The sequence below is a fragment of the Lagopus leucura genome, unplaced genomic scaffold (genome assembly GCF_019238085.1).
Source record: "Lagopus leucura isolate 7727_CA_CO unplaced genomic scaffold, USGS_WTPT01 Super-Scaffold_1, whole genome shotgun sequence".
Taxonomy (NCBI): Eukaryota; Metazoa; Chordata; class Aves; order Galliformes; family Phasianidae; genus Lagopus; species Lagopus leucura.
Window position 1 is genome coordinate 28135371 of NW_024962250.1, and position 24985 is coordinate 28160355.

At 39.3% G+C, this 24985-nt stretch overlaps 1 protein-coding gene across 4 annotated transcripts in view; it reads right to left on the reverse strand.

Moving 5' to 3' along the window:
- Nucleotides 1-825: 825 nt before the first annotated feature.
- BTBD7 (BTB domain containing 7) overlaps nucleotides 826-24985 on the reverse strand; it is a 50943-nt gene continuing 26783 nt past the window's right edge. For 3 of the 4 annotated variants that reach the window (XM_042866496.1, XM_042866504.1, XM_042866513.1), the window contains 9 exons: nucleotides 16741-16949; nucleotides 15529-15604; nucleotides 13718-13878; nucleotides 13352-13495; nucleotides 13008-13121; nucleotides 11424-11613; nucleotides 8402-8580; nucleotides 6823-7251; nucleotides 826-5704 (listed from right to left, as the gene is read on the reverse strand). In XM_042866496.1, coding sequence (XP_042722430.1) covers nucleotides 4889-5704; nucleotides 6823-7251; nucleotides 8402-8580; nucleotides 11424-11613; nucleotides 13008-13121; nucleotides 13352-13495; nucleotides 13718-13878; nucleotides 15529-15604; nucleotides 16741-16949 — 2318 coding nt within the window. In that variant the 3' untranslated portion in view covers nucleotides 826-4888. The remainder of the gene's footprint in view (nucleotides 5705-6822; nucleotides 7252-8401; nucleotides 8581-11423; nucleotides 11614-13007; nucleotides 13122-13351; nucleotides 13496-13717; nucleotides 13879-15528; nucleotides 15605-16740; nucleotides 16950-24985) is intronic. The other variant, XM_042866522.1, reaches the window with a different exon arrangement.

Genomic DNA, 24985 nt, shown 5'->3' on the forward strand with positions numbered 1-24985 from the left:
CCAGGTGCACGTTCCTCCAAAAGGTGCCCTCAAGGTCTTCTGTGAAGTTCAGCTGCTGTTGTGAACACAATGCCTGCAACAATGAAATGCAGGTTTAGGAAGTTGCTCATAAAACTCATCTTCTTGCTGGGAAGGACGAGGAGGATGTCAATTAGTATTTGAGATCACACAGTACTTTTCTCCCCCCATTCCTCTTACGCCAGGACTTAACCCAAAGTATGTCACGGTTGTACATCAAAGAGCATAGTCAGCGTTTTCACCTGCTGCATGACATGCTCCTAAAACTTGTCATCTCTTTGAAGGAGTAAAATATAGTTGTTCCTGTGAAACAGATTTAATGAAGATCCAGCTGACAGGGGATAACTGCAATTCAAGAGAAGAATGCTGTGTATTCAATTAGTCTTTGGCTCTAAGAAAATAAACATCTTCTAAAACAAGGGCTAAGTCTGGCTGCCTTGCCTATGAATAGTCCTGTTACCACTGATAGCGAACAGTCACAGACAATTAAGCTCTAGCCAGAAGAACTTGCTGAAATATCTCACTAAAGTGCTTATTTTTTTTTTTTCTGCCATGTCTTGAAAGATGCCACTAACTTTAAATTCCACTTTTTACAGTGCTTTGTATCATATCCTCATTCAATGACCGTGTAACTTTGTTCCAGGACAGTCAGACCTTGTTTTTCTTAAGTGCCTTTCCTGTGACAGGGCACCTTCTGGATCAGTGCCTTTCCCTGAGCCCAGGAGTCAGCAGGTTCAGAATCACAGCAACAGGCAGCCTCAAAAATCCCCAGATCAGTGCCTAATGTTAAGAAGCCACACAAGCACATTCTATACAAGCCATTTATTTGAAATGCCAACTATACGTAGGATAAAGTCAGTGTTACATGCTTCTCAGCAACAGTAGAAAAATAGAACCAGTGAAAACCTTTTTACAACTGCAATGGTACTCAAAAGAGAAATGTATTGTTTTACAATGTATCACACAAGACTAGAATTCAAGTTTGGAGGTACCTAAATAAAAATACTATTTTTTCTTAAAAAACACTATGTACAATTGAAGCGTAAACAAGTTTTACAAAGTACTGGTTATGCAGGTTGTAGAAAAAAACACTTGCATAGGATATGAAGTCAGTTTAAGAAAGTTTTTCTGAGCCTTTAGCATTGAAGGCACTTGACTTAATACCAGTAACAACACAAGGACAAGAAACAGAACTGTGACGCTGCAGAAGGCAAAGGCTGCCTCCCAGAATACAGAGAATCACAGAAAACCCAAATATGGTCTTACAGTTTTATCACAGCTGTCCCCTGCTTTTAGCAGAGCTCAGCACCACCTCTACCATAGAAGCATATAATCATTAGAAGAAATAACGGTGCCTCAAACAGCACGTGTATGCTTTCAGAAAACCCCAAACCAAAGAAACGCATAAAGACAAACGTTTGGGACATTCTGGGACCCAAAACCAAGGCTTATAAGTAAGGGTGGCCACAGCCTTAGCTTTCAGAAATGAAAAATGTAACAAGAAACTGCCCGTCAATACAGCAGTTATTAACACACAACTACGGTAACAATAAAACATTTCAAAGGAAGAATCTGTTTCAGGAATTATTTGTCCATATATTAAGGAAAAGAGGAAAGGGTCAGGGAAAGTGGAAAGAAGTTTTTGCATGTTGCTCACTACATGAAAGTCTGAGCTTTCTGTTTAGTAGAATAAGGAACACAAATCACCCTCATCTAAGAAAGCTTAATGTTCATACCTCTATCCTAAAGCAACGTACAGTCACTAATCCACAACCTCCACCAGATTTGTAGGAGGAAAACATGTTAATTTCCAGCCTAATCAGAAAGTGCTTCATGTAAACAAGGAGCTTTTGCACCAAAGTTTCAGTAGAAAGAGAAGACCAAGAAGCAGGTAGCATAGGTATGTGTGTTCTGTGAGCAAAATACAGGAGAACGAGCTTCTGATTGGTGCTTCCATGACAAGGAGAAAGACGGTCTGCTCCCCTCCCCCCCCAGCCAACTAGGTAGGAAATTCCACCCTGGACTACAAAAACAATTCCAGTAATTGGACAAATCCTTTTTCTCAACTTAAGAACAGCCACCATTAGCTGCTACCTTCTTCCTAACTCAAAATATACAAGTGAAAACAGATTGTCTTTTTGGCCTGATTGTCTTTTTGGCCTCAAAAGGACTCGCCTTTTCTTCTGCACCTACTTTTAAATACTTTATTCTCTCCTTAATACTGCCCAGCCTCTGAGACTTCAGACACAGTTTTGTATTCTAAAATGCAGAGCTGTCTTCCATTCCAGAAAGGCATTTCTCACAGCTGATTCCAAAGCCAAACTAATCTATTACTTTCCTCACATCATAGCCTCAAAACTTCTCAGTCTGTATCAGCCATGCATCCACAATTTCAAGCTTGGGAGTTAAGTGTAGATTTCAGCCTCTCCTCAGCCCAGGCACACAGTGCCACAAGCTACTATTGGTCAAAGTAGTGTCTTTCAAAAGCGTATTTATGAACTCTAGGTGAAAATAAGTTATTCAGGACAGCTGTCCTCAGAAAACTTACTAGGATGTTTTAGCAGTCAAGATACAACGTATGTACGACACACACGCAGTGAGTTTCAGGTTCTGTTATGTGATGAAAGTTAATGCTTCTAGTGTTCAGGAGCACGAGACCAAAGTGTCTGGTTAGAGCTACAAAGTAAGACAGCACTGAGCTCAGCCTTCATAATAAAACCAGTGAGCCTCAGTCCTTAACCACAGGAGCACTGCTCCCGCCAGCACCTTCTGACATTTAACAGTATTCTCCACAGCAGCCCCACAGAGGTAATATGCACTGGTGATGAGGTCAGCACTCATTTCAACTGCAGTTTAAAAAATGGTTCAAAAGAGGCTAATGGAGGAAAAAAGCCCATCTCTCCTCACCCACAAAACATTACATGACCTGCACAGTTCAGCTATGTCTCTCCTCCAACCCTACACAGTGCCTTTCAGGGCTGTACCTCAAAAAGAGCATCTGCAGAGCTTTCATAGAAGCAGAAGGCAAACATATAGAGGGGGCATTAGAATTTATTGGCTCAAAACCCCACATCTTCATTTCTCTAGAAGCTATCTGGTAATTCTGGAATGCAATATTCAACATATTTCAGTAAAATTGTTTTGTGGCTGGCAAGCCTTTCAAACTGTAATAAAACAAGATGTGTAAGAAAAACTGCCATCAGTTAACAGTAAAACAAGATTGCAACAAGATTTCTCTGAATAGTATTAAGCATTTTGAGCTGGTTAGGCAGGAAGCAGCCTAACCTTGATTAATCTTGATGTAGTTATTAGGTCATACTTCAGATTAATGTTTTCAGCTAATGGGAAATTCCTCACTATAGAAGATGCATTAAAAATATAAATAAAATTAAAAAAAAAACTCGCACCAATCAGGTCTTCACCAGTAATCACTACACTGCAGTGGCACCAGATCCCTACCATACATGCAATGAAGCCATGGGAAGAAATGAACAGTAAGTACTAAGGAGAACACACTGAACTACAACTGTCACACAGCTGCATTGGTGAATCTCAACCCAGCAGGAGGGAGCCAGCCCCAAATCCTTTCTTCTTTATATGATAGTATGAGATGAATCTCATTTCTGTTCTTTAAAAACAAAAAGCAAGGTAAGGGGATGAGAAATGTAATTTAAGAGTGCTAAAACTTCACACTTAATGTTAGAGTAGTTACTCTTCACTATGATTTTTTTTCACAGAACAGCGGCAATTACAAGTCAGCAATACTTCAGATCAGATAAGGAACACTGAACAACATCTCCAAGAGTGAAGCCCTTTTTTAAAATCATAGGCAGGAGAAAGCAAGGCAATGAGCAGTCACCTCAGCACCTCTGGTGGAGAGAGAACCCTCTCAACTGGAGAGTTACTATTCAGGCAACAGCACGGGATACTATGCCTTGACTTACTGACACACCAGGATTTAGCGTGAATCCTCAACTCCTCTCTTCACTTCCTCTCAGGTAGGGAGCAGCTGGAAGAACAAGTTATTACTCTCCCTTTTACAGTATTTCTAGATTCATTTCTGTGTGGTCAAATAAACAACTCTAGCCTGGCTAATAAGTGCTCTTGGCTGACCAAATTCTCTGCAGTTAAGTGTGAACCACAAAGAAAACAGAATCAGATCCTGGTGAATTTTACTGGTATTTAGACTCCTAAATATCACCTTGGTTACCTGAAATCTCATGTATAGTTCTTGGGGTGAACTTGCTATAAGGTAAGTAAGACCAGCTGCCAGAACCTTTCAAACAAAACATTAGACTGGATTCTTGCTGTAGTCATAAAAATCAGGAAGATTTCAGATCTAGAGAAAAAAAAAATTAACTAAAAATGTAGTGTTTTGATGTGCTGTTCTTTGGAATTCCTATAATTAAAAAATAAACACGTTGTTGCTATCTCATAAGAAAATACATTTCATAATGTGCAGCTCAGTGCACACAGGGAAGTGGCAGGTGAAAGGGAAAAATGCAAAAAGTATGAAAATACAGTCCTTTAAATGTGACAATAAAGTTTAACAGATTAGTACAAAACTAATACACTAAAATAGATGTACAGGTGCAAAAGGCTACCAGGTTGTAGAAAAAGGTACCAGGTTTTTTTTAAAGGCTTAATTAAATTTGCTAAGAAAAAAATGGTTTCTCACAAAATAAAACCAGAAGCAGCATTAAATCTGATAGCATGCCATCTGTGTAAAGCAATGTATGTACAAAATAAAAGGATGAAAGTGAATTTATCTGCTGGCATGAATGAATTTGTCTGACAGAAGTCAGGCCAAAAGTTGCAAAGAATGGGAAGTTTACAACTCTTAGGCACAGAGAAATAGTGGAGGTTGCTTTCATAGGGCAGATTTTTTATACAGGAAGTCTGGTTTGTTTGGAGACCTCCTTCCTCTGCTCACTGCATCTTCCCTTTCCAAATCCGCACTTCTCTGTGTTCCATGTTCCAATGGTTCATCGTCTGCCATTCTCCTACTGGCTCTCTCTTCTTGCATTTCAGAGGTGTATGCAGAGTGAGAAGGTCTGTTGGAGGTTAGCCCATAGGTTAAGTCAGTTTCCATTTTTGTTCTTCCCCTGATGTGAACTGGGCCATTGCCAGCATTTTCCTGGGTAGCCAACGCCAAGTCCAGTCGCTGGGGAGGTTGTTCTAAGACATCGAGGTGTATTGGCTCATTCTTTTGTCTGTGTTGATGCCCATCCTGGGAGATCAGGTATTCCCTCCTAGAATCCTCTTGCTTTTTAGGAGATATCTGGGAAGGTAGATAAGCTGGCTTTAAGCCACTCGGTGATGCCTTATTGTGGCTATACAAATCTGGGCCATAATATATGCCTTGTGAAGGCAAAGGACTGTGCCTGTTTGGTGCTGGAGTGGAAGGTCTGCACGCAGCATTAGAGAAGTCATAGAAGTCAGGATATTCCTGCTGATTTTCTCGAGCATCTATTTTTTGCTCTATTGCATGTTTCTTTCGAGAAGTAGGCATGTGTCTGCTCTGAATACATGAAATGTGCTGGGGTGGACCAGGCCCTACCTCTGTAACTGTCTGGCTTAGCTCTGTATCGACAGTCAGCTCTGGCAGTCTTCTGTCTTTTAAAGACATGGCTGACACCCCCATTGCAATATCTGGCATCAGTTCATTTAGCAAGGGCTGAGTGCACTGGAAAAGAAAAAGAAAATGGTCCACAAAAATGAAGCAGCAAAAACCAAACAAACTAGTTAGGACAGTTCCAGTAATTCAAAGTTACATTTCCTTAATCTACCTTTGCCTAGACCATTATAATTATTAGTTTTTCTACACTGTTTAAAGAACACATTTTCCAAACTCCACCCTTCTGCTAGCTTAAGATAACCTCTTCTTTGACTCCTTTCTCCTCTAAGCTATTGATGAACATACTCAAGTTCACATCAGCTCTCACAGCAACATCACTATACGACTTCCTCACTGAAGTCTGTATTGCGCCCACCCCTTCAAAAAAGATGCCTATGCAACTAATTAAACCCGTGAACAAAAAAATATCTAAGTTGAAGTTAAATATCTTAAACTATAAATACTCTAAAATACAGGGGTTTTCAAAATATTGAAAACGATTGCTAAAGAAAAAATAAATTCATGCTTCCATTCAGAACGCCTGATCTAATCTGGATTTAGAGAACAAGCTTTCACTACGAGAGAACAATGCACCAAAATAGTTTTCTCACTGAAGAAATGAATTCACAATTTTTTTATTTCTACCTATAACTTCAAAACTCTCAGTTCAGTATCTGAGATAGTTAACTGTTTTCATTGTATTACTATTGCATAGTATTATAATTCAGCAATTATGCTCTAACAAACTTCTCTGTATCCACAGTTACCAATTTCTGATTGCCTACTCATTTTTAAATGCTTTCTACATATGCAAGTCCTTCACAGTCTCCACAGATTCCCACACACCTATTTAGTTTGGGGCTGCTTATCTGTGAATAGCCAAAATATTCTCACTATTTCTACCTCTGCATTACAGCATACAGTCCTCTACAGAAGTTCACATGGAGCAAACAATGTTATTTGAGAAGCTTTACAAGCCCTCTTTGCCCCTCCAAAATCACTCCTGCCCTTGGAGCATTCAGTCTTCCACAGATGACACTTCAGATGCAGATGACTTTGGTCCTCACCAGCACAGATGCTGCTGTTTTGACTAAGTCAAGTGACAACATTGTGTGAACTCTCTCCACCTCCTCTCAACAAGCTACTTTGAACTGCCAGGGATAGGGAGGAGAAAATATAATACTTACTGCTTGCTTCTCGGCTGCCATCACTGCTGCTGCTGCAGCCACAGTTTGTCTTCCCAGGCCTGTAGTGTTAGTGCAATCAGGGGGGGCTGCTTTCACACTGGGCAAGTAGACAGGAGGTGCAGCTTTGGGAGCTGTTCGGGAGTGGAACAGCGAATGGTTACATGGGTAAGAAAAGGACCGGGAGGGATGTTGACTTGGCACCCTTTGTTTCCAGCCCACTTTGAACTGGTTGTGAATAGGAGTTGCTGGTGGGTGGTATGGAGGTGGAGGAGGGGGCAATGGTGGATGGAAGGCCACAAAAGAGTCCAGTTCTGTAAACAGGGTTTCTGCAGTGGGAGTGCTGTTCACGCGACATCGTCCAGACTGTCTCATAGTCAGGAGCGGGCTTTCGTCCCCAAAGCGCTCATCAGGAAAGAATTTGTGAGGATTCTGCAAAGGAAAAAAAACGTCAGTGACAGAAGCAGGAAGCCATCCAGAAAAAGTTCTGGAACTGACACACATAAGAACTCAATCTGCTAGTGCTGTACCAAGCAGTTTTGCCACAGGAAACCTCAAAGCTCGAGGCAATTACAGCTACCATGGATTATTTGTTATGTTTAAAAAAGGCAAGTGGCATCAGATCCACTACATGAAAAAGCTGACCAACAAATGCAGTTTGCTTAATAGCAACAAACAGAAGTGGCACTTGCTTTTGCCCAATCCTGACACGTTCTATGCAGATCTACGGAATCACTTAAGCTGTTTTCTCCTGATTCCAGAAGAGATCAATCTAATCCTCTAGTCATGCTTTGACTAGTCTCAAGAACTGCCTTTTGATTATCAAGAATGCAAACCATTCATGTTGTTCACTCTGATTATACACCATTTACAGAGTCAGATAAATCATACCATTCTTCTTAGAAATTCATCTTTTCACACCTTAATGATTCAAGTTCACAAAAACAAAAGACAAGTGGCAAATACAGAATCTCAAGAAGGAGCAGCAAACCACTGACATGTGAACATCATCACTTGCACGCTGAAGCTATCATACAGAAACTATTTGCCAAGTATTTGGAAGCAGAGCAATAAACTAAAATTCTGTAACATTTCATCACATAGTTCCAAACAAGGAGAAGAATGCCAAGTCTGTCTTTTCCTAGAAAATAGCTTTTCAGAGCCTTCAGTTAATAAGAAATGAGGCAAGTACTCATGGTGCTTCCTTGAAGAAGTAGGCAGTGTACATTAACACTTTTTATCCTACTTAAGAACAACCCTTTAATCTCAATCTACTTTAAATACGAGATTTGACTTTGCTTCCAGGATCTGTGGCAGTAGGAACAGCCTGAATGGCAACAACCTTTGAGAAAAATATTTATAGATTGTACCTGTACATTTATGAAATCGTATCACTGAACACAACAGTCTCACTGTAATTTGCACCTGGATGGCTCTGAAGTTAGTTATTTTACAGCATCAAGATGTTGTCCACACACACAGAGTAGCTCTCTTATTGCAGGTTACACATTCAAGTCAACTTGTAATCAGAACAGATGCTGAATCAGATAATTTGTGACCTTACTACAGCAACTTCCCATACCTGCAGAAGTTCAGCAGCAGCATCAGAAAGTCCAAATTCCCGCAGCACACGAATCTGAATCTCATAACTGACTGTGGCACCCTCTCCACAATTGAGAGCATACGCTCTCTGCACCTGCTCAGTATGACGAAGCTCCTGCAGCCGTTTGATCATCTCCTTTACAACAAGCAGATTGGGAACTGGTGGGACAGCAGAGAACAAAGTTGGGGATAACAGATTACTTTAATAACCGTGAGACACTGGTTAGATTTAACCGTGAAGGAACTCTAGGATGACTAAGCTTGTCTTTTTTTCCTTTTTAAAGAAAAACATTCCGCCAAGCACAGTTCAACTTGGATCATTGTTATGGAATATGTACACATCATACAAAATGTACACCATTTTTCCAGCTTCTGCTGGAGCGAACCACAAATATAGCCTTCTTTTTACCCTCATAATGCAGGAATTTTATGATTTGAGGTAGGGGCAGGATATCAAACAACAACTGACTGCTCCCTCATGAATACTACAGGCCAAGAATTCTCTGATTTTTTTTTTTTTTTTGGCATTCTTTATACTTCTAGTGGAATTCTGTAATCACAAGACCACAATATCAGTATGTAACTACAGAAAGAGCATTTGAAAAAAATAATTACACAACTATGCCAACATAAACCTGTTAAGTGATGATGTTTTATGCAGACATATTGAAATCATTAAACAAAACCTTTCCAAAAGGAAATCATATATAATTTGGGGGGTATTTATGCTGCTGCTAAACTTTCTCATGCCACTCTTCACTGCTGTTTGATGACAAATTGTATTTCTTTGTGGTCTTTCTGTCCTCAGAAAAAAAATGTGCCTATCAAGAAAGAACACAAGTCCAGACCTCTGAATAAATAAGTCCTGTCATTTGACCTGTTACCAGCTTTACAGGGGCTGCACAGCACTGTGACCATATGTCCATAGTGAAAACTCATAAAAACTAAGCAGACGAGGCAGCAAAAACAGTGTGAAAAGACATTTGTGTTACATAGAAGGAAAAACCCAACACTACAGAACTACAACTGCTCCCTGTTTCACAAAGTTCACATTGCTGCATGTAATAGATATATAGCAGATAAATAGCAGTGCAAGTTTACTTTTTCCCTTCCAAATTGAGTTGCTGTACTATGAAAAAAGTATCAATTCTATCTAGTCTTCATGGCTTGTAAATGTGTCTTTTACTCTATGCTCCATACACTTCAATTGTTCTTAAAAATCCTGGCTTGGCACTCAGACGTTAGCTACACCCAACATTTTACAAACACTGAAAAATAAACAAATAAGGATTTTAGGGAAGTTTAATTAGTTCTCCATATTACTGGGCATAAAAATCATCTAAGTTTATCATTAAAAATGATAACTTAGGAGGTTTTGTTTGTGCTTTTTTTGTTGTTATTATTGGTGGTGGCTTATTGTGTTGTTGTGTTTTTGTTTTTTAAAACAATTATTCACGTGAAACATACAGAAGGGATATTACATATACATGAAATTACAACTTGGGTGCAGGATTTCTAATCCAAGCTGAAAATGGAAAATACTACAGGAAAAGCAATGACCTGTAGAACCCATTCAACCTTCAGCAGGGCTTGAACTCAGAGTAGCATTGCAACAGAATTACCAGGACAAGCTGCCGATGTCCTTTACTTACGCAAATAAAGTCAGCCAGCAGCAGTACAAGCAAGATGCAAGCAACAGATGGAGAATGCCTAAACTGCAAAGCAGCTCATGTCCCCAGAGCCCAGACCAAGAGGCACAGAACTGATGATGCTTGGTTCTTCCGTCAAGAGCTCCCGTGCAGCATCTGTGCTTCAAGGACAGACTCCTGTACAACTTAAGGGTCTGGGACATGCCTGAAGCTCCTCAAATCGGCTCTCATCTATCCCTCCTGCCTCAAAGAACTGGCAAAACAATCAAATCTTTCGCATAATTAGAGAACAAAGCAAAGCAGGCAGATATGTGACAATCTCCATGCTCCAGCTACTGGCTGGGCTCACAGCTCAAATCTAAGGGCTGACAATAATTCCTAAATATTACACTGTATGGAATCAAGCTGCAGTGGAGTTTCCGATTGGCCAAGATGCATCACTGCCCCCAGAGTCAGATTTTTTTCTGACCACAAGAACTTCTGCAAAATGCTGGAGAGTTCTGAGAACTCATTTCCTCTGTCAGCTTCTCCAGAAATCAAGATCCGGCAAAACCTTGTCCAAATCACTTCTTCCAATTCAATTGGCAGTTCACAGATGAAAATGCATGTTAAGTTACTAACTACACACAGAAAGATACTTTGGCAATCCCACTCCATACACTCTTTCAGTTTGACATTGAAAGACCAAATAGATAAACGACAATGTATCACAATGACTCTGGCTTTCCTGTGAGTGTCAACACCAAGTAACCTAAAGTACCTACAAATCCGCCTAAGAAAATTTTCTCTTTTGCACAAGGAATTAAGTTGGTTTGACTTAAAAGCTCAAGCAGATTTGGTAAACCAATAAAAAAAAAAAAGCATTCTGAATGCCTACCTTCAATATCTTTTCTGGAAAACTGAGTCAAGTTGACTGTTCTACAGGTTATGGTCCACCTACCTTTTTGATTTTAGAAGATATTTAGCAATTTTACACCCTTCTGAATCTTATCCATCTTGGAGGGCTGGTATAAAACTGATAACCAACCACTCCGAGAACAGAGAGCCAGGGTCCAGCAAACATTCTACAGTAAATTTATCTAGTCCAAGGTTTTTCAAATTGCTGAGCCAAAGCAGGTAGATGTACTACTCCTTCCGTAGCTCACCTTCTTACAAAATGCATATGGATGGCATAATAAATCATCTCAGAGCAGATCAATTCAGAAACACTACTGCTGAGTGGAAAGAAACAGACTATAAAAGTACTCCTCTCTGAGGAGATCACAGTATTCACACATTCATTTTTCCCTGTTCCAAAGGCCCCAACCACTCACAGGAGATCAAGCAGAGTTACCAGCAATCTAGCAGCCTTACCTGGGATTTCATTGGCTATGACTGAAGGAGGACTGGACTGGTTAGTGCTAACTTGCTGGTGGGTAATCATGTGACAGCACTGCGGCACCGCGTTGTTTACCATGTAAAGGGTATCTGGCACATTGGACATTCGGACCATCCGCAAACGAACGAGATCAGTTTGTTCCACCATCATCTCATCCAGTACTGACTGCAACGACAGCCATTAGAGCCCTCGTGAAGGCACTGCACACATCCACCAGGACCTTCTGTAAGCACTGCCCCAAGGCCACCTAGAGCTGCTGCAAGCACAGCTCCAAGGCCACGTGTCTAGAGCAGGTCCCAAACAGTATTTGACACATCCACACCATTTTCTACTCTAGTTTCCAGTCACTATTAGCACTGGCTTTTCAAAGCTAACAGTAGGCTGGTGAATAAAGTTTGGGAAGATTGCTTTAATTCGTATATGTCAAAATGAAAGTATTCTTCTCAAGGCAAATTTAAATGCTCCGTCAGACAGTTATGGTTCTCAATTCTCTGTACCACTGAAAGACAGAACCTTGAAAATGAGATGTGTTTCCCTGAGATGTTTTAAACAAGACAAAGGGATTTGTGCACATCTTTAAATAAGACTCTTATTTAACCTTGTTTTTCAAAAATAAGGTGAACAGAGGGAAATAAATCAGAAGTCACTTATCTGAAGTTTTTGCACTTCTCAGTAATCAAAATGAGTAAGAACAGTTACCAGATAGTAAACAAGAATAATTCCCCTAAGCTTAAACAACAAATTATGCTTCTTAGAAAAATAACAGCGAAACACAATGCTAACAGAAACAAGTCAGACTCCTGACCAAAAAAACAAGTAGAATGAACTTGAAGATTATTGCTAAAGCATTCCCATAACACACACTTGAAAACTGAGCGTCAACGTTTTTATTACACATTTTTAAACATCTGTTAGTTTTAACAGTCACACAGTCCAAGGTACAAAGCTAAGTTTTTAACTGGCTAGTTCTCCTTTCTTCCTTTTGCGCCACCTGGTGCTCTCTCATCTGTGCTCAAAATGCAAAATAATTCTTTCTCCCCTCTCCTCAAAGAGGATGTCACCATTCAAGCTTTAGAAGGTATTTTTGTCTTAAGCACAGGGTGAGAGATCTGAGAGCAGTGTTCAGAGTTTCCAGGCAACGTGGATGTGCACAGCTTCACCTTACCCTATTGTTTGGCAGTCACCTGCACAGCTGGGACTCACAAGCTCCTGACCTAAGATAGAATTGCTTCAAATAATTAGCATGCCATCTATAAAGGTCCCATCCTGTCAAACAGAATATGGCACAGGCTCTTCAGTTTTACAGTCCTCATACAAGATATTGAATAAGGAATCCACTACACAAAGGACTGTAATCAAGTTGAACACAATATATTTATTCCACTTTGCACAGGACTGAAAGAATTCTGGTTCTGATTCAAACAACAAAACGAATTACTGGAGTCCTCTGCCCAGTGGAATAGAGGTTCTCCACCCAGCTCTAGGGGGAGCTGGGGAGCCTGAAAGACCTGGCACCAAGATTGCTGAATATCTGCAGACTGGGACTCTCAGGCTCTCACCTTGCCATCCGCCTGCCAGGTGGGCTGCCGAGGAGCTGGGCCGGCAAACTGGCTGGAAACCAGGGAGGTTTCCCTCAGAACGCTGCTTTGTTTCCGGTGGAATTTCATCAAGATCTGTCTCGCAAACATTTCAATTTCGACAAAAAAATATTTTGTTGAAATTTTTCTGATCAGTTCTACAGACTTGAGCCTGATGATCAAACTTGTAAGTCTTGTTAAATTGAAAATGTTAGTATTTTAGGCCAGTACATGCAAAGAAAGACAAAACACACCAAATTTTTCCCTGTTTACAGAACCCCCTGATGACTTCAGTGTAACAACAGCCAAATATTGATGATTATTACCTTAGCTTCCTCCACATACGGTGAGAACAGTCTCGGCCGCACATATATTCCAGCATTTTTCTGTCTCAGCCAGGCATTCGACTTTCCACCTTCTGATGTTGGTAGCATGTCTGAAGGAGGAGTACTAATCAGGCCTCTCTTCATCTTGAAGAATGGAGACAAAATTTAATGTTTTACTTAAAAGAAAGAACTTGAAAGAATCCCTACACCACTGTTTTTTTTTGTTGTAGATGTTTTTTGTTTTAGTTTTCTGACAGATCTGAAGTACAAAAAAATGCAAAAATCCATGTAACCTTGCATAGACTTCTGTAGAATCCAACATACAAAGAAATCAGAGATGATACTCATACGAGATGACTGACTTACTGCATCACTCAGTACTTCACTGCTCATGGGTAAGATGTGCTCTATGCGGACAAAAGGTAAAAGTGGAGACAGGATCTCTCTCAGCTCCTCAATGTCAAGATCTCTTCTCTTCACACCTCTTTTATTCACACTGTGAGCAGTACCACTCAGTAAATTAGGCTCTGCGGAAAAGAACAAAAAATAGTTATTTTATACAAGAAAAATGTTCAGATAAGAAATCATAAGTTATGGGGTTTATAGGAAGTTACAGAAAATTTAGAAAAAGCAGCATTTCTCAGTATTGTCCCACAAAAGTGGATCACACATTAAAATTTGATACAAAGCATCAGCAGAGTCAGGTTATACAACCGCTGGCCATTTGTATAGCTATCATGTTCAGTGTGTAAGCCTGGAAGAAACACAAGAGTAGCATTTGTGTTCCATGTTCATAAAGCTCTACCTAGAGCTATGCTATAAAAAAGTTTGTGTCTTGCTGCAGTACCCCCGTGACGCTCTTCTGCAGTGCCTTCCTTCTTCAGAAACCAATTTTCTACAAATTAAAGCCTGAAGAGACTGCTGGGATAAATTATTCCAGCCTCAAAGGAATAAACACTCTAGTAACTGCAGTGTCACAACCACTTAAACTGCTCTCAAATTCATAAGCCATCAATTTATGCCAGGAGTGGAATATCTTTCTGAAGACTGCATAATGATACCATATGACATTCTGGGATCTTCTTTCCCCAAGTAACTACCCACTTTTACCTGTATTTTAAGTACTCTGCCCAACCTGAACTTGACTAACTTCAGTCTGTGAGGAAACTTGTCAAACATTCCCCATTCAGTACAGGCAGCCCAAGTTCAGGTCATATTTTCACTGCTTTCCAATATTTGACTGATATCACCACATTTACAGTTGCAAGTGTCTTACATTTAAATAAAACCATGGGACTACATTTGGGCCCTGTCTGACAGAATTTGACAGATTTTATTTCTGCTTTTGTGCATCACATCATCCAATGATCCCAGGAAATAGAATGAGCTATTTACTCAATGATCATCACAGAGCAGGAAGCTGCACAATTACTCCAAACAAGCAGCTATGCCACCATTTCAGTCAGTTTAACTTGCTCCATTACGTTCCAACAAGCATAAATCAAACACATAAAATTTTGTTTCAAAAACAGAATTCTAGTACTTAGGTCACTAAAAATCACACCATTTAACTCTTTTTTTGTTGTTGTTCTTGCATCTCATCCAACATCCATGACAAAACAGTAGTACTGCAAGCAGTAACAGCAGATTTCAAAAACACAGTAAGCCACAACCATCTTATTCCCCATTCTTTCTCAGGTAGGTAGGATAGATTGCTCATAATCTGTGAGGTTTTCATTATCTCCAAGGATGAATACTTTGTAACTTCTCTGGGCAACCTGTTGCACTGACTCTTCTTTGCAGTAGAAAAAAAAAAAAGAAGGGAATTAATGCCTCATGGCAGCCACTGAAAGGATGAGAGGCAAAGAAAAAAGCATGGCTGTATTTTCTTACTGTCTTAAGACATGTCAGACATTGCTAAGATTCCCCCTAAGCCCATTCTTCTTCAGACTGAGTTACTTCAGCTCCTTCAGAACGTCTACGCTTTCTTTTTTTTCTCTAGAGGATAATTTACCCTTTTCAAAAGATTCTTGTGCTCATCTAGTTTTGACTACACTATGAGCAGCACAGATTTCTCAGCTTCAAAATTTTCTTAGACTACAGATTAACCAGAATAAGGGTTTAGAAACATTATGGTTTATTTGGTTTGACAGCGCATGGCTGAAAAGCATCCTCACCTCGGTCTGCTATTCTCTTCATCAACTGGTGTTCTCCCCATTTAATTAGATATTTTAGAATATCTTGTTCACTTGCCTGGGAGAAAGAGAAAGTCAGCAATCCACATATGATCAGTTTAAATGACACACATACAGACACAAACCTCTCATAGTTAAAAAGAAACAACTGTAGCAAAATAAGCGTTTTATGTCTCCTAATAGTACTTGTTCTAAACATTTCAAGGAGCACTACTGATATATCACCACTCTGATTCCTACATTTAGGTCATTTACTGAATCCTTAGGAAGAAGAACAAGTATTACATCCAAACGACAGATTCAAAAGGGACAATTCCAACACTGGGCATTGTTTAGATCTTCTACTCAATGTTACAAATTCAGTATCTGCACAGCCTGAGAAGTTATAGTAACTAAAATCAACTACATGATGACCTCAAGCATATACTAGTCAAAGAACAACTGTAGAGGAAAAACTAGCATAGACAATTAAGTTTGTTTTCTAACAAATTTTAAATAACCTCTAACACTCCATACTTTAAAAAGCAAGACTAGGACAGATAGAATTTAATGGGTCTAATATTGTTTATGCTGTATTTGGTAGCCATCATTAAAGATGTATTCACCGAGGAGGTGGCAGCAAAAAAATCCCCAGAAGCTTTCCATTGGTCAGTATGGTTTGCTCTCCCTAAACCCACACTCACTGAAGGAACATTACAAAGCAAAAAGAAAAAACAAATTGATTCCACAGTGCCTGTCAGATGAGACATTTTTGTATCCTCACTAAAAAAAAAAAAACAACAAAAACCCTTCTGAATTTATTAGCTCTCACTGCCTCTAACTAGGATATACATTGTAGCAGTATAAGTATTATGACTACATAATAATCATTATTATTTCTTTTCAACAAAACACTTGAACATGCAAGGAAATGTTAAGTTCACAAAATCTTTATTTAAAATAATTTGCATCTGTTTCTAAGCTATTACCAACACCTTAAGTAACAGCATATATCATCAGCTTGGGTTGTGTGACAAGCCAAGAACAAAATAGTTTTCTTATTCACTACTTCAATTTTGTGTTTTACTTCTTAAAAAGTAGTGCTTATGTACAAAGCTTCTGACTACAATCTAAGGCTACTCACAATTGCTTCTGGCAGGGGCACAACATATCCTGCTTCAAGCAGAACCAGCTATATTCTGAACTGCAGGTTACCTGTAAATAGTCAGACTGAATAGCTGTAAGCAGGTGGTCCTTGCTTAGTTCATAGAAGACATCTGAAGTCATGACCTGGGTAAACTCCTCACAGAGGAAATGCAGTGCTTGACGATGAACCCACTTCGAACCGTATGGCTGAGAACTCCACTTCAAAATGGCAATTAAGGTGTCTAGAGAGATGCTCTCAGCAATAATATCTTCACAGCCTAGGAAACAAAAGCAAAGCAAAACAAATCAATATAGCTGTTATAGAGTCACTTAGATCCTGAAGTATCAAAATACGTAATATAAAGGAGTACATGACTCCCATCACAGTTAAAGTGAGAATAAAACCAGAAGTGCCCTACAGACCAAGGTCTGCAAACAAGGTTAAGTTCTGACTGAATTTTTAACTGAGGTTTAGGATTCTGTTTGGTCATTTACCTTTTGTAGCCACAAGAAACGTTCCTTCTACTGGCATGCCAAGGTGAATGTCTGAAAGCTATTTCAACCACACTAGAAGGCCCTTTGATTAACACACATTAAACACACTGTGTTTAATTCGTTTTAAAATTGCAGGTTTGAATGCAAGCAATTACTAGTTACAGCATATTCAGAAAAGGCACAAAAGCCCTAATACAGGTGGGATTTTTTGCTGGTGTCACTTTTCATGTGGACTGTGAGACAGATCGTGCAGAGGATCAGAAGCAAGAGCTGTGAGGTACTGCTTATACTCAGCTCTTCAGCACAGCACGAGGGCAGTAAAGCGTAGTTTTCTGACTAGCAGTAAAGGCAGGAAGCAGTGAGCATCTGCTTTAGGCCATCATCTGGCAAAGCCAGAGGGGTGCCAGGACAGAGAGCACCTCTTCAGATATGGAACAAGAGAGAAAGCGTGCAAGGAGCAGGTGCTCTGCCTTGGGCCAAGCCTGCTACAGCTTCTCTGTGCTTCTGCTGCGTTAGAATTTACTCTTTTGCAGAGTGTGTCTTCTGAAGAGAAGGACATGGTATTTTTCCATTCTGAGAAACAGTGGAATAGATTCAGGATCACTGAGAGGAAACACTGCAAGAGGGCTGAAAATGCAGGGAGCTGGGATTGCCCTGCTCACAGACTGTACCACAGTGCTGATTTCATTTCTACATCTGGCTTACATACTCACACAATGTGAGTTCTATTTGCACTATACAGCAATTTGAGAGAAATTCTACTATACAATTAGACATTCCAGCCTCAATCCGCTATAGACACAAAATGATAGCTGTGCTCATGCCCACGAGAAGTCCCTGGATGGCTGACAGCAGAATGCTTACATTGCAATTATTTTACTTATAAGCTATCATTTTTAATATCCTTGTAGCAGATGGGGGAAAAAAAACTGACTTATTTACAGAAATGTAGCTCCTTACCAAGCATTTGGATGAAGAAAGCAATGTATGTTTAATGTAGCAATCTTTTTGTCAACACAAAGACCATACAGACACTCCTGGTGCTACAGATTTTGAACTGCTTCCATACAAAAAACCAAAAAACATCAACTAATAGAATAAAAAGAAGTCTTTCTTCTCTACTTAGGTCAGCACATTAAGTGTTGACTCTCTCTCTTGCAACTAACAGTGTGAATGAGGCATCATTATGAGTAACGAATGTGCTGTGGAAGACTGCAGGAGCACAGCCACTGAAATGGGAAACTTAAGCAGCAGAGGAAAGAAGGTGGTAACAGAAAGTGCCAGTTAAAACAAAAAGGATATTACAAATTCACCTGTCCTATTAAATATGAGCATTTCTACTCCACACTGTAACAGCCAGCATGTTAATTACAAGAATATTCCAATGTTTATTTTCCTGAACTTGCAAGTACAAAACACAGTGACTGTAGTAAATACAATCAATACTCAGTGAGAGTGCTTGCAACAAGTTTCATCAATATGTCTGAACAAATACAGTTTCAAAGTTTTTATTTATTTTCAAGTAAGTTTACGGCACTACTGTCCCCCAACAGTAATATAATTTAGCCAAGTTTATAACCAAAAAAGCTTTCCTCAACAAGCACTTGGAATGATTCATACTTCTATGCGCCTAATATGCCTCAGATAAGACCATACATATCAATGGAGCCACCAACAAAACATTTAATGGAAGCATATACACTCGTAGAAGATGTATTAAAAGTATCATTATGCTATTAATTCCATTTTAGACTCTTCATTTGTCTTTTGTTTTTCCTCGCCTCCAAGGGAAATAAGTTGAAACAATTCATACACGCCTGTTTTATCCTTTACCATTACTTGAAGTAATGCAGAATTACCTCTTACCATCAGGTCACACATTTTAACTATGAAAAAGAAGGACAGATTCCTTACTACGTGTGTTGGCCTCTAAACTTCATAGCAAGAACCAGCCTAAAGCAAGCTGTGAACTTGCAGCATTACTTGTTTAGAGGAACCTGGACCATCAACCTAATCAGCACTGGCCTGGATGAGAAGAGAGGATCAGAACCACTGTCCAAAATGCATTACTTGTTTTTTGGTATAAGTCAGAGAAATGCCCCTTTTCAAAGGTGCAAATCCTCCAGAAGCCTAATGAATACTGTATTCTGAATTCTTAAAAAAATTCTCTTCAAGAACATGCAAACTAGTGTTTAAAAAAAAGTTACTTTGAAAATAAGCCCAAAACACTTCAGCACGTCAAAAATATGAGCAAATCTGGAAGCTTTCCATTTCAGAATCCATTTCTGCTTACATTTTTACTTGCACCATTTATGACTGACATTGCACTGAATTGTGCTGTCCCCACCTCACCCACACCCCAACCCTCTTATTCACCCTTTTGGAGCTCTGAAGGTTGGAAAACATTACGTTTGCAACAAACTTGCCAAGGCCAACAAAGCTAACCTTCCATTGCAGTGCCCAGTTACAGCAGTAAGAGCTAACTTCCCTAAATAAGAAACATACAGTTGTTTAAAAGGCCACTTGTGTCTCATTCAGCTAAAATCCTATCCCAATTTCTTGCACATTCTAATTATTCTGCTTGCATACAGCCTGGTTTCAGCAGCTGATTACATCCCCTGAATTCAGAAAGCTGATTACATCTAAGGATTGTTTCATTTCAAAGGCAATACATAGTTATTCACTGAAATCAGACAAAAGAAAACTTGAACTGTAAGCACAAAGAGCCTTATCCCAAAGTCTTTCATGCCATTTCTTTATCCAGTATTTATTTTAGGATAGCTGCTCCTGTTGCAAAGAGAGAAAGCCACGTATCCGTGGAAAGGCAGCTCCGAGGATCCAAGTTCTATGATTTATAGAACCAGAGCATCAGCTTGGTCTCAATTCTTCCAGGAAGTCTTATTGTACAAGTTACCAGCAGAATGACATCAGATGAAAAGCTCATTTAGGATAACTAGTAAATGGAACAGTCCTTTTCCAAAGTACTTCTATAAATGCATCAGAACAGTGGGTATAAGTATTTCTTCTGAAGCAAGATGAGGTAAAAGAAAAGTGTTTTTCTGAACACCTAAATAAATTAGGACAACTCAATTTTGGCCATGGAAGGAATACAATCTTTTTCTTTGACCAAAGGCTTTCTTGCTTTAAGATTCAGACATTTGGCAAAAAAGCCACCAAATAGCCACAGTATTGTTCCCTGCAGCAGAATAGAGTATTTTTTTCCTATGAGCACTGTTTCATAACTTTCAGGCAGCAACAGCTGTTTCAAGATTTATTAGCAATGTCCCCAAGTGCTCTACCACAAGCTTCTCTGACCATCAGTATATTTCAAAGATTCTGCTTGGAGTCTGGAGAAATGAAAGATGACCTTCATCACATTTTGGACAAATTAGTTTATTTCACACCCTCTTTATGCTGAATGCCAATAGCCTTAGGTCCTGCCTGCAAACAAGTTCTGTTTCTCCAGTTCCCTCTCACATGTTCTACAGCCCTTGCAAGCAGAAACAGCTTGAGCCCATGTTCACCATACTAACCAGTAGCCTGGATCTCATCAAGGCAGTTGACAAACCCACTGAACAAACTAAATGCCCTCAACAGTGTGCAAAAGCAGGATTAAGCAAAGATTTTACTAATTAAACCTAACAGTTTTGTAAGTCATTTTGTGGTGGAAACCTTTCCCCTTAAACTCATGCATACCACACCAAGAGAAATAGAAATAAGAATTCATCTTGACAATGAAAAAGGGTCTAGATGTTATTAAATAGTTTCTAAATTTTGTCACGTTAGAAGAGACCATGCACCAGGGATCCGTGATTTTGAATCCGCTAGCACACAGAAAACAGTCTGAAGTCATGATATACAGCTTGTCTGGACTACCACGTATTCAAAAGCTGCAAAGAAGCACTTTCCAACCATAGGCATCCTTGCAGTTCTAACCAAGTGTCTGGTGCAAACAGAAACGAGAAAGGAGAAAGACATTTAGCCTCCTTCCTGCATCTTAGAAACCCAAGGATGCAAATGTGACCTGTACTTTTAGAAGAAAAGTCCTTAGAAGGAAGTTCACACATGTAGGATGTTTGAACAGTCACAAACGCTAACCTCCTCATACAGCTGAACTAGACCAGACTGTCCTCCTCTTATGCTCTACACCCCCTGTTCTTGTGTCACAACACTACTCAGGTAGCCACACAGTCTACTACTCAACTCCATTCTGTCAAATTTGATTCCACATTAGGGTTTGTGCAACCATGTTTTTTATTATTTTATAAGAAACTGGACCAAGGAGACCGAAGTGGGCAGCACAGTAGTAGCAACCCTCTTGTGGCAGCCAAAAACGGTTTAAATCTGTTTGTAGATATAAGTGATCTCAGAATTCAAGACACAGCAATACAAGTATCACCCACAAAAACAGTAAGAGCAAAGCAGAAGAGTTCAGTTGAAAACTTGTAGTTTCCAGTCTGTACCATTATCTCCCATAAGCAGCAGTGTAACAACCTGTACTTTACCATAATTGCACTGTGGACCCACTGTTTATCCAGCAGTTACAAAGCAAGATAGTTTCAGCAGGCTGACTTTGCCAGCTGATTACTTTCATCTCATTTTAGATTTTTCAGTTTGAAGCAGAACACTACAATTCAGAGCAGCTAGAAATCTCTAGCCCTCCTTCAAAAGAGCATGGTGCTGCCAGGAGAGAATATTAACTGATGCCAAGCCTTGCAGGTGCATTTTATCCCTTCCCACTTTCTGACACTGACACAAATAAGTTTTAGCTTCTCAGAGGTGAAAAACACCACAAGTGTTGTGCAGAAGATAAAACTGAAGCAGCCCTGCTTCAGGAGGGAGTCTAAGGACATAAGCAGTCAAACAATTCTGAAATACATTCAGTACCTCTTTCAAGCTACTTTAATCCTTCCACTGATTTTTCTAAGCACAAAGTAATTTAAAACATTTGTGTATCCTGTCTTTGAGAAGTTAAATTCAAAGTACACCTATTACAGATCTGTTAATGCATGCTGCACTGTTATTTGCCAAGTTCAAATATGGAATCAGCAGCACTTTAAAGCACTTCAGATCATTAAAACAACAACAAAACATGAATGGAAGGTTAAGCAGCATTTTGTGTCATGCTAGCCTTCTTCACACTGGGAGCATTCAATAAATGGTGTAAATTCTAACACAGCATATTATCCATCTGTTTGAAATAATAAATTCTAGAGCAGATGAAAACAATGCAACCTGTATAACTTAAAAATATTTTATAGCGTTGCAATAAATTATATAGCTGTTAGTTCGTCTGAGACGTTAACAAAAGGATTTTTGAAGTTACAAGCTTAGCCAGAAATTTAAGATACTTCATACATGCTTAAGGCATTCAAGATCCATTGCAAAATTCTTTCTAATGCTTTCTCTCCCAAACAATGCAAATCAATTCACTCTCCTGCTCCTACCATAAGCACAACATACGGATTTAGGAAGCCCAAAATCTGCATTTACATCTTTGGCAGCCAGTCGATAACGGCCCTGGACTGAGCGTCAGCATTCCTTAAGCAGCACATTCAGCAGCAGGCAGCTTAGCTACATCAGCTTACGCAGAAAACAATCATGGGACAGAAGCAAACGTTGCCAATTTATCCAATAAATTGGAGAGAGAAATTTAACACGGAGACAATGAAAGGCAGGGGAAGAAAGAGCTCATGTTCAACAGAGCTGCTACCAGCCACCAGCAGTCAGCATTTTAGCTGAATACTTCTAGAAAACAGGTGACTGAAATGAAAGATGGAAAACAGGTGATCAAACTTGTTTCACTGCAAAAAATTGTTTGCAACATCACAATTATACACCCAATTGCAACTCTGATTGCACCACTGGGTAAAATTCTTTCTTTACATATAGCTCTAGCACGTAACAATACCGTAAGAAAGACTTTCTACTTCCTGATCTCTCTCATCTTCATTTTCTTAACATAAAATTTAAGTAGTAATTTCAGACTTGAGCACAAGCGAATCATGTTAAGAAAGTAACAGGTCAGATATATGATAATATTTACTTAATTATACCCTGTTTCTTTTACAGTTTAAAGTGCCAGACTAGATCCTTTGAGAATTCATACTGCACTTAACTGACATACTTGCTATAATCTTCCCACAATACATTTGTGCGTATTTAATACTGTTACTGTGGGCTTTCTGGTGCTCCAGTATTTCAGTCCTGCTGAGATCAAGGGTACTTTTGATGTCAGATGATATCTGCCTCTAGATCAAAGACTGTGCTACTAAATATGACTTTATTTTAAAGTGTATTCTCACTCTTGTCAAGGATAAGGAAAATACCTAAAAATAAAAGAAAGGAAATGCACAGTTAAAAGCCTGGGTTTGTGTTACTTTTTACTTTGTACTAGTTTAGAAAACTTTCTGGCATTTTCTTTTATCTTCTGATTCCCAGGCACGACTACTGCTGTAGGAATCTGCAACAGAAAAGTCATATTGTGCCACCACCTCAACAGTACTACTCATGACAGTAAGCAACAGGGCCAAGATTCGTACATTCAGCATAGATAACCAACAATTAAGATACTTGAGTCAAACTTCTCTGAAACTGCAGTGGATGTGGCAGCACAGCAAAGCCAGAAGGGGAGATTGTTTTCACCATGCACAGCAAACAGAATTAGGGAAGTGGTCCAGTTTTAATAATGGTGCTATTGAAGAGGAATGGATAAGTGATTTTACATCTGATTTTGTGAGCCAGTGCATTGGAACAATCACCAGTACAGTCTCAGAGTGCAGCGAGGTAACAAGTAGAGAGAAAAGAAATAAAACAGGACGAACAGCAACGTTCTCCTGAGGGATGTGATTAAGCATCCTGAAAAAGGCTCTAATCCTCACAGTCTCTGCAAAAGCAGTAAAGAGCTTTACTTTTTGATAGTTAAATACTACAGAACCTCTAATAACAGTTTCTGGGTAATTAGTACAAATGTGTTTTGCTAAGATTAGATCTAGCAATTAAATATCCTTGCTGATTAGTTCATTTATTCACATTAGTTTGTTTTCAGTTTCCTTTGTAAGATAAACGATCTGTTTAAGCTGATCATTAAGTCAAGGTGGAGCCAAAAGAAATTTTAAACAATCTTGCTTTACTTTGACAGTAAAGACTCTTAGCACATAGCCAAATCATCATGACTTAATCACAGGGAAACTATTAAAACACACCTTTATCACTGTTAGGAGCAAGAAGATTTCACATAGAGTCAAAGCTGATGCTAAAACTGATGAAAAATGACATCTGGATACTTACAAAGTAATCTGCAGTCAAATGAAACTAAAATTGCTTAGAATAAATTTAAAAAAAAAAAAAAGTTGATCAAGTTTAAAATATATCAACTTCACTTAATGCTCAGCTACAAGCATCCAGCCAAAACTGGGTTAAAGTGAGTAAAATGAGTTGTAAAGAACATCCAGACTTGCATATATTGAGACCCAAATATTTTCCAGGAAACCAGGGAAACAAGCTTTAGCACATTTGGAATTGGCTAGCTTGAGTGAGCCTAATCAAAAATTTGAGCTAGGGAACATGTAGAAATCTAGAGAAGAAACTTAAGACTTTTTATTAAATTAGCTACTGCAAAAGCTGACCGATCTTACAGACCTTGGGTCAAACTGGGTGCCTGCAGCACAGAGTAGAAAAGCACTATCAGAGGACCAAGATGAGAGACTTCATGAGAACTGCCTGCTCAGTGGACTCCAACAATTTTACCTCTTACAGCATCATCTGTGTAATGTCTAGAAGTCAGATGTCTGAGTTACAGCTTCTAGCACAAAGTATG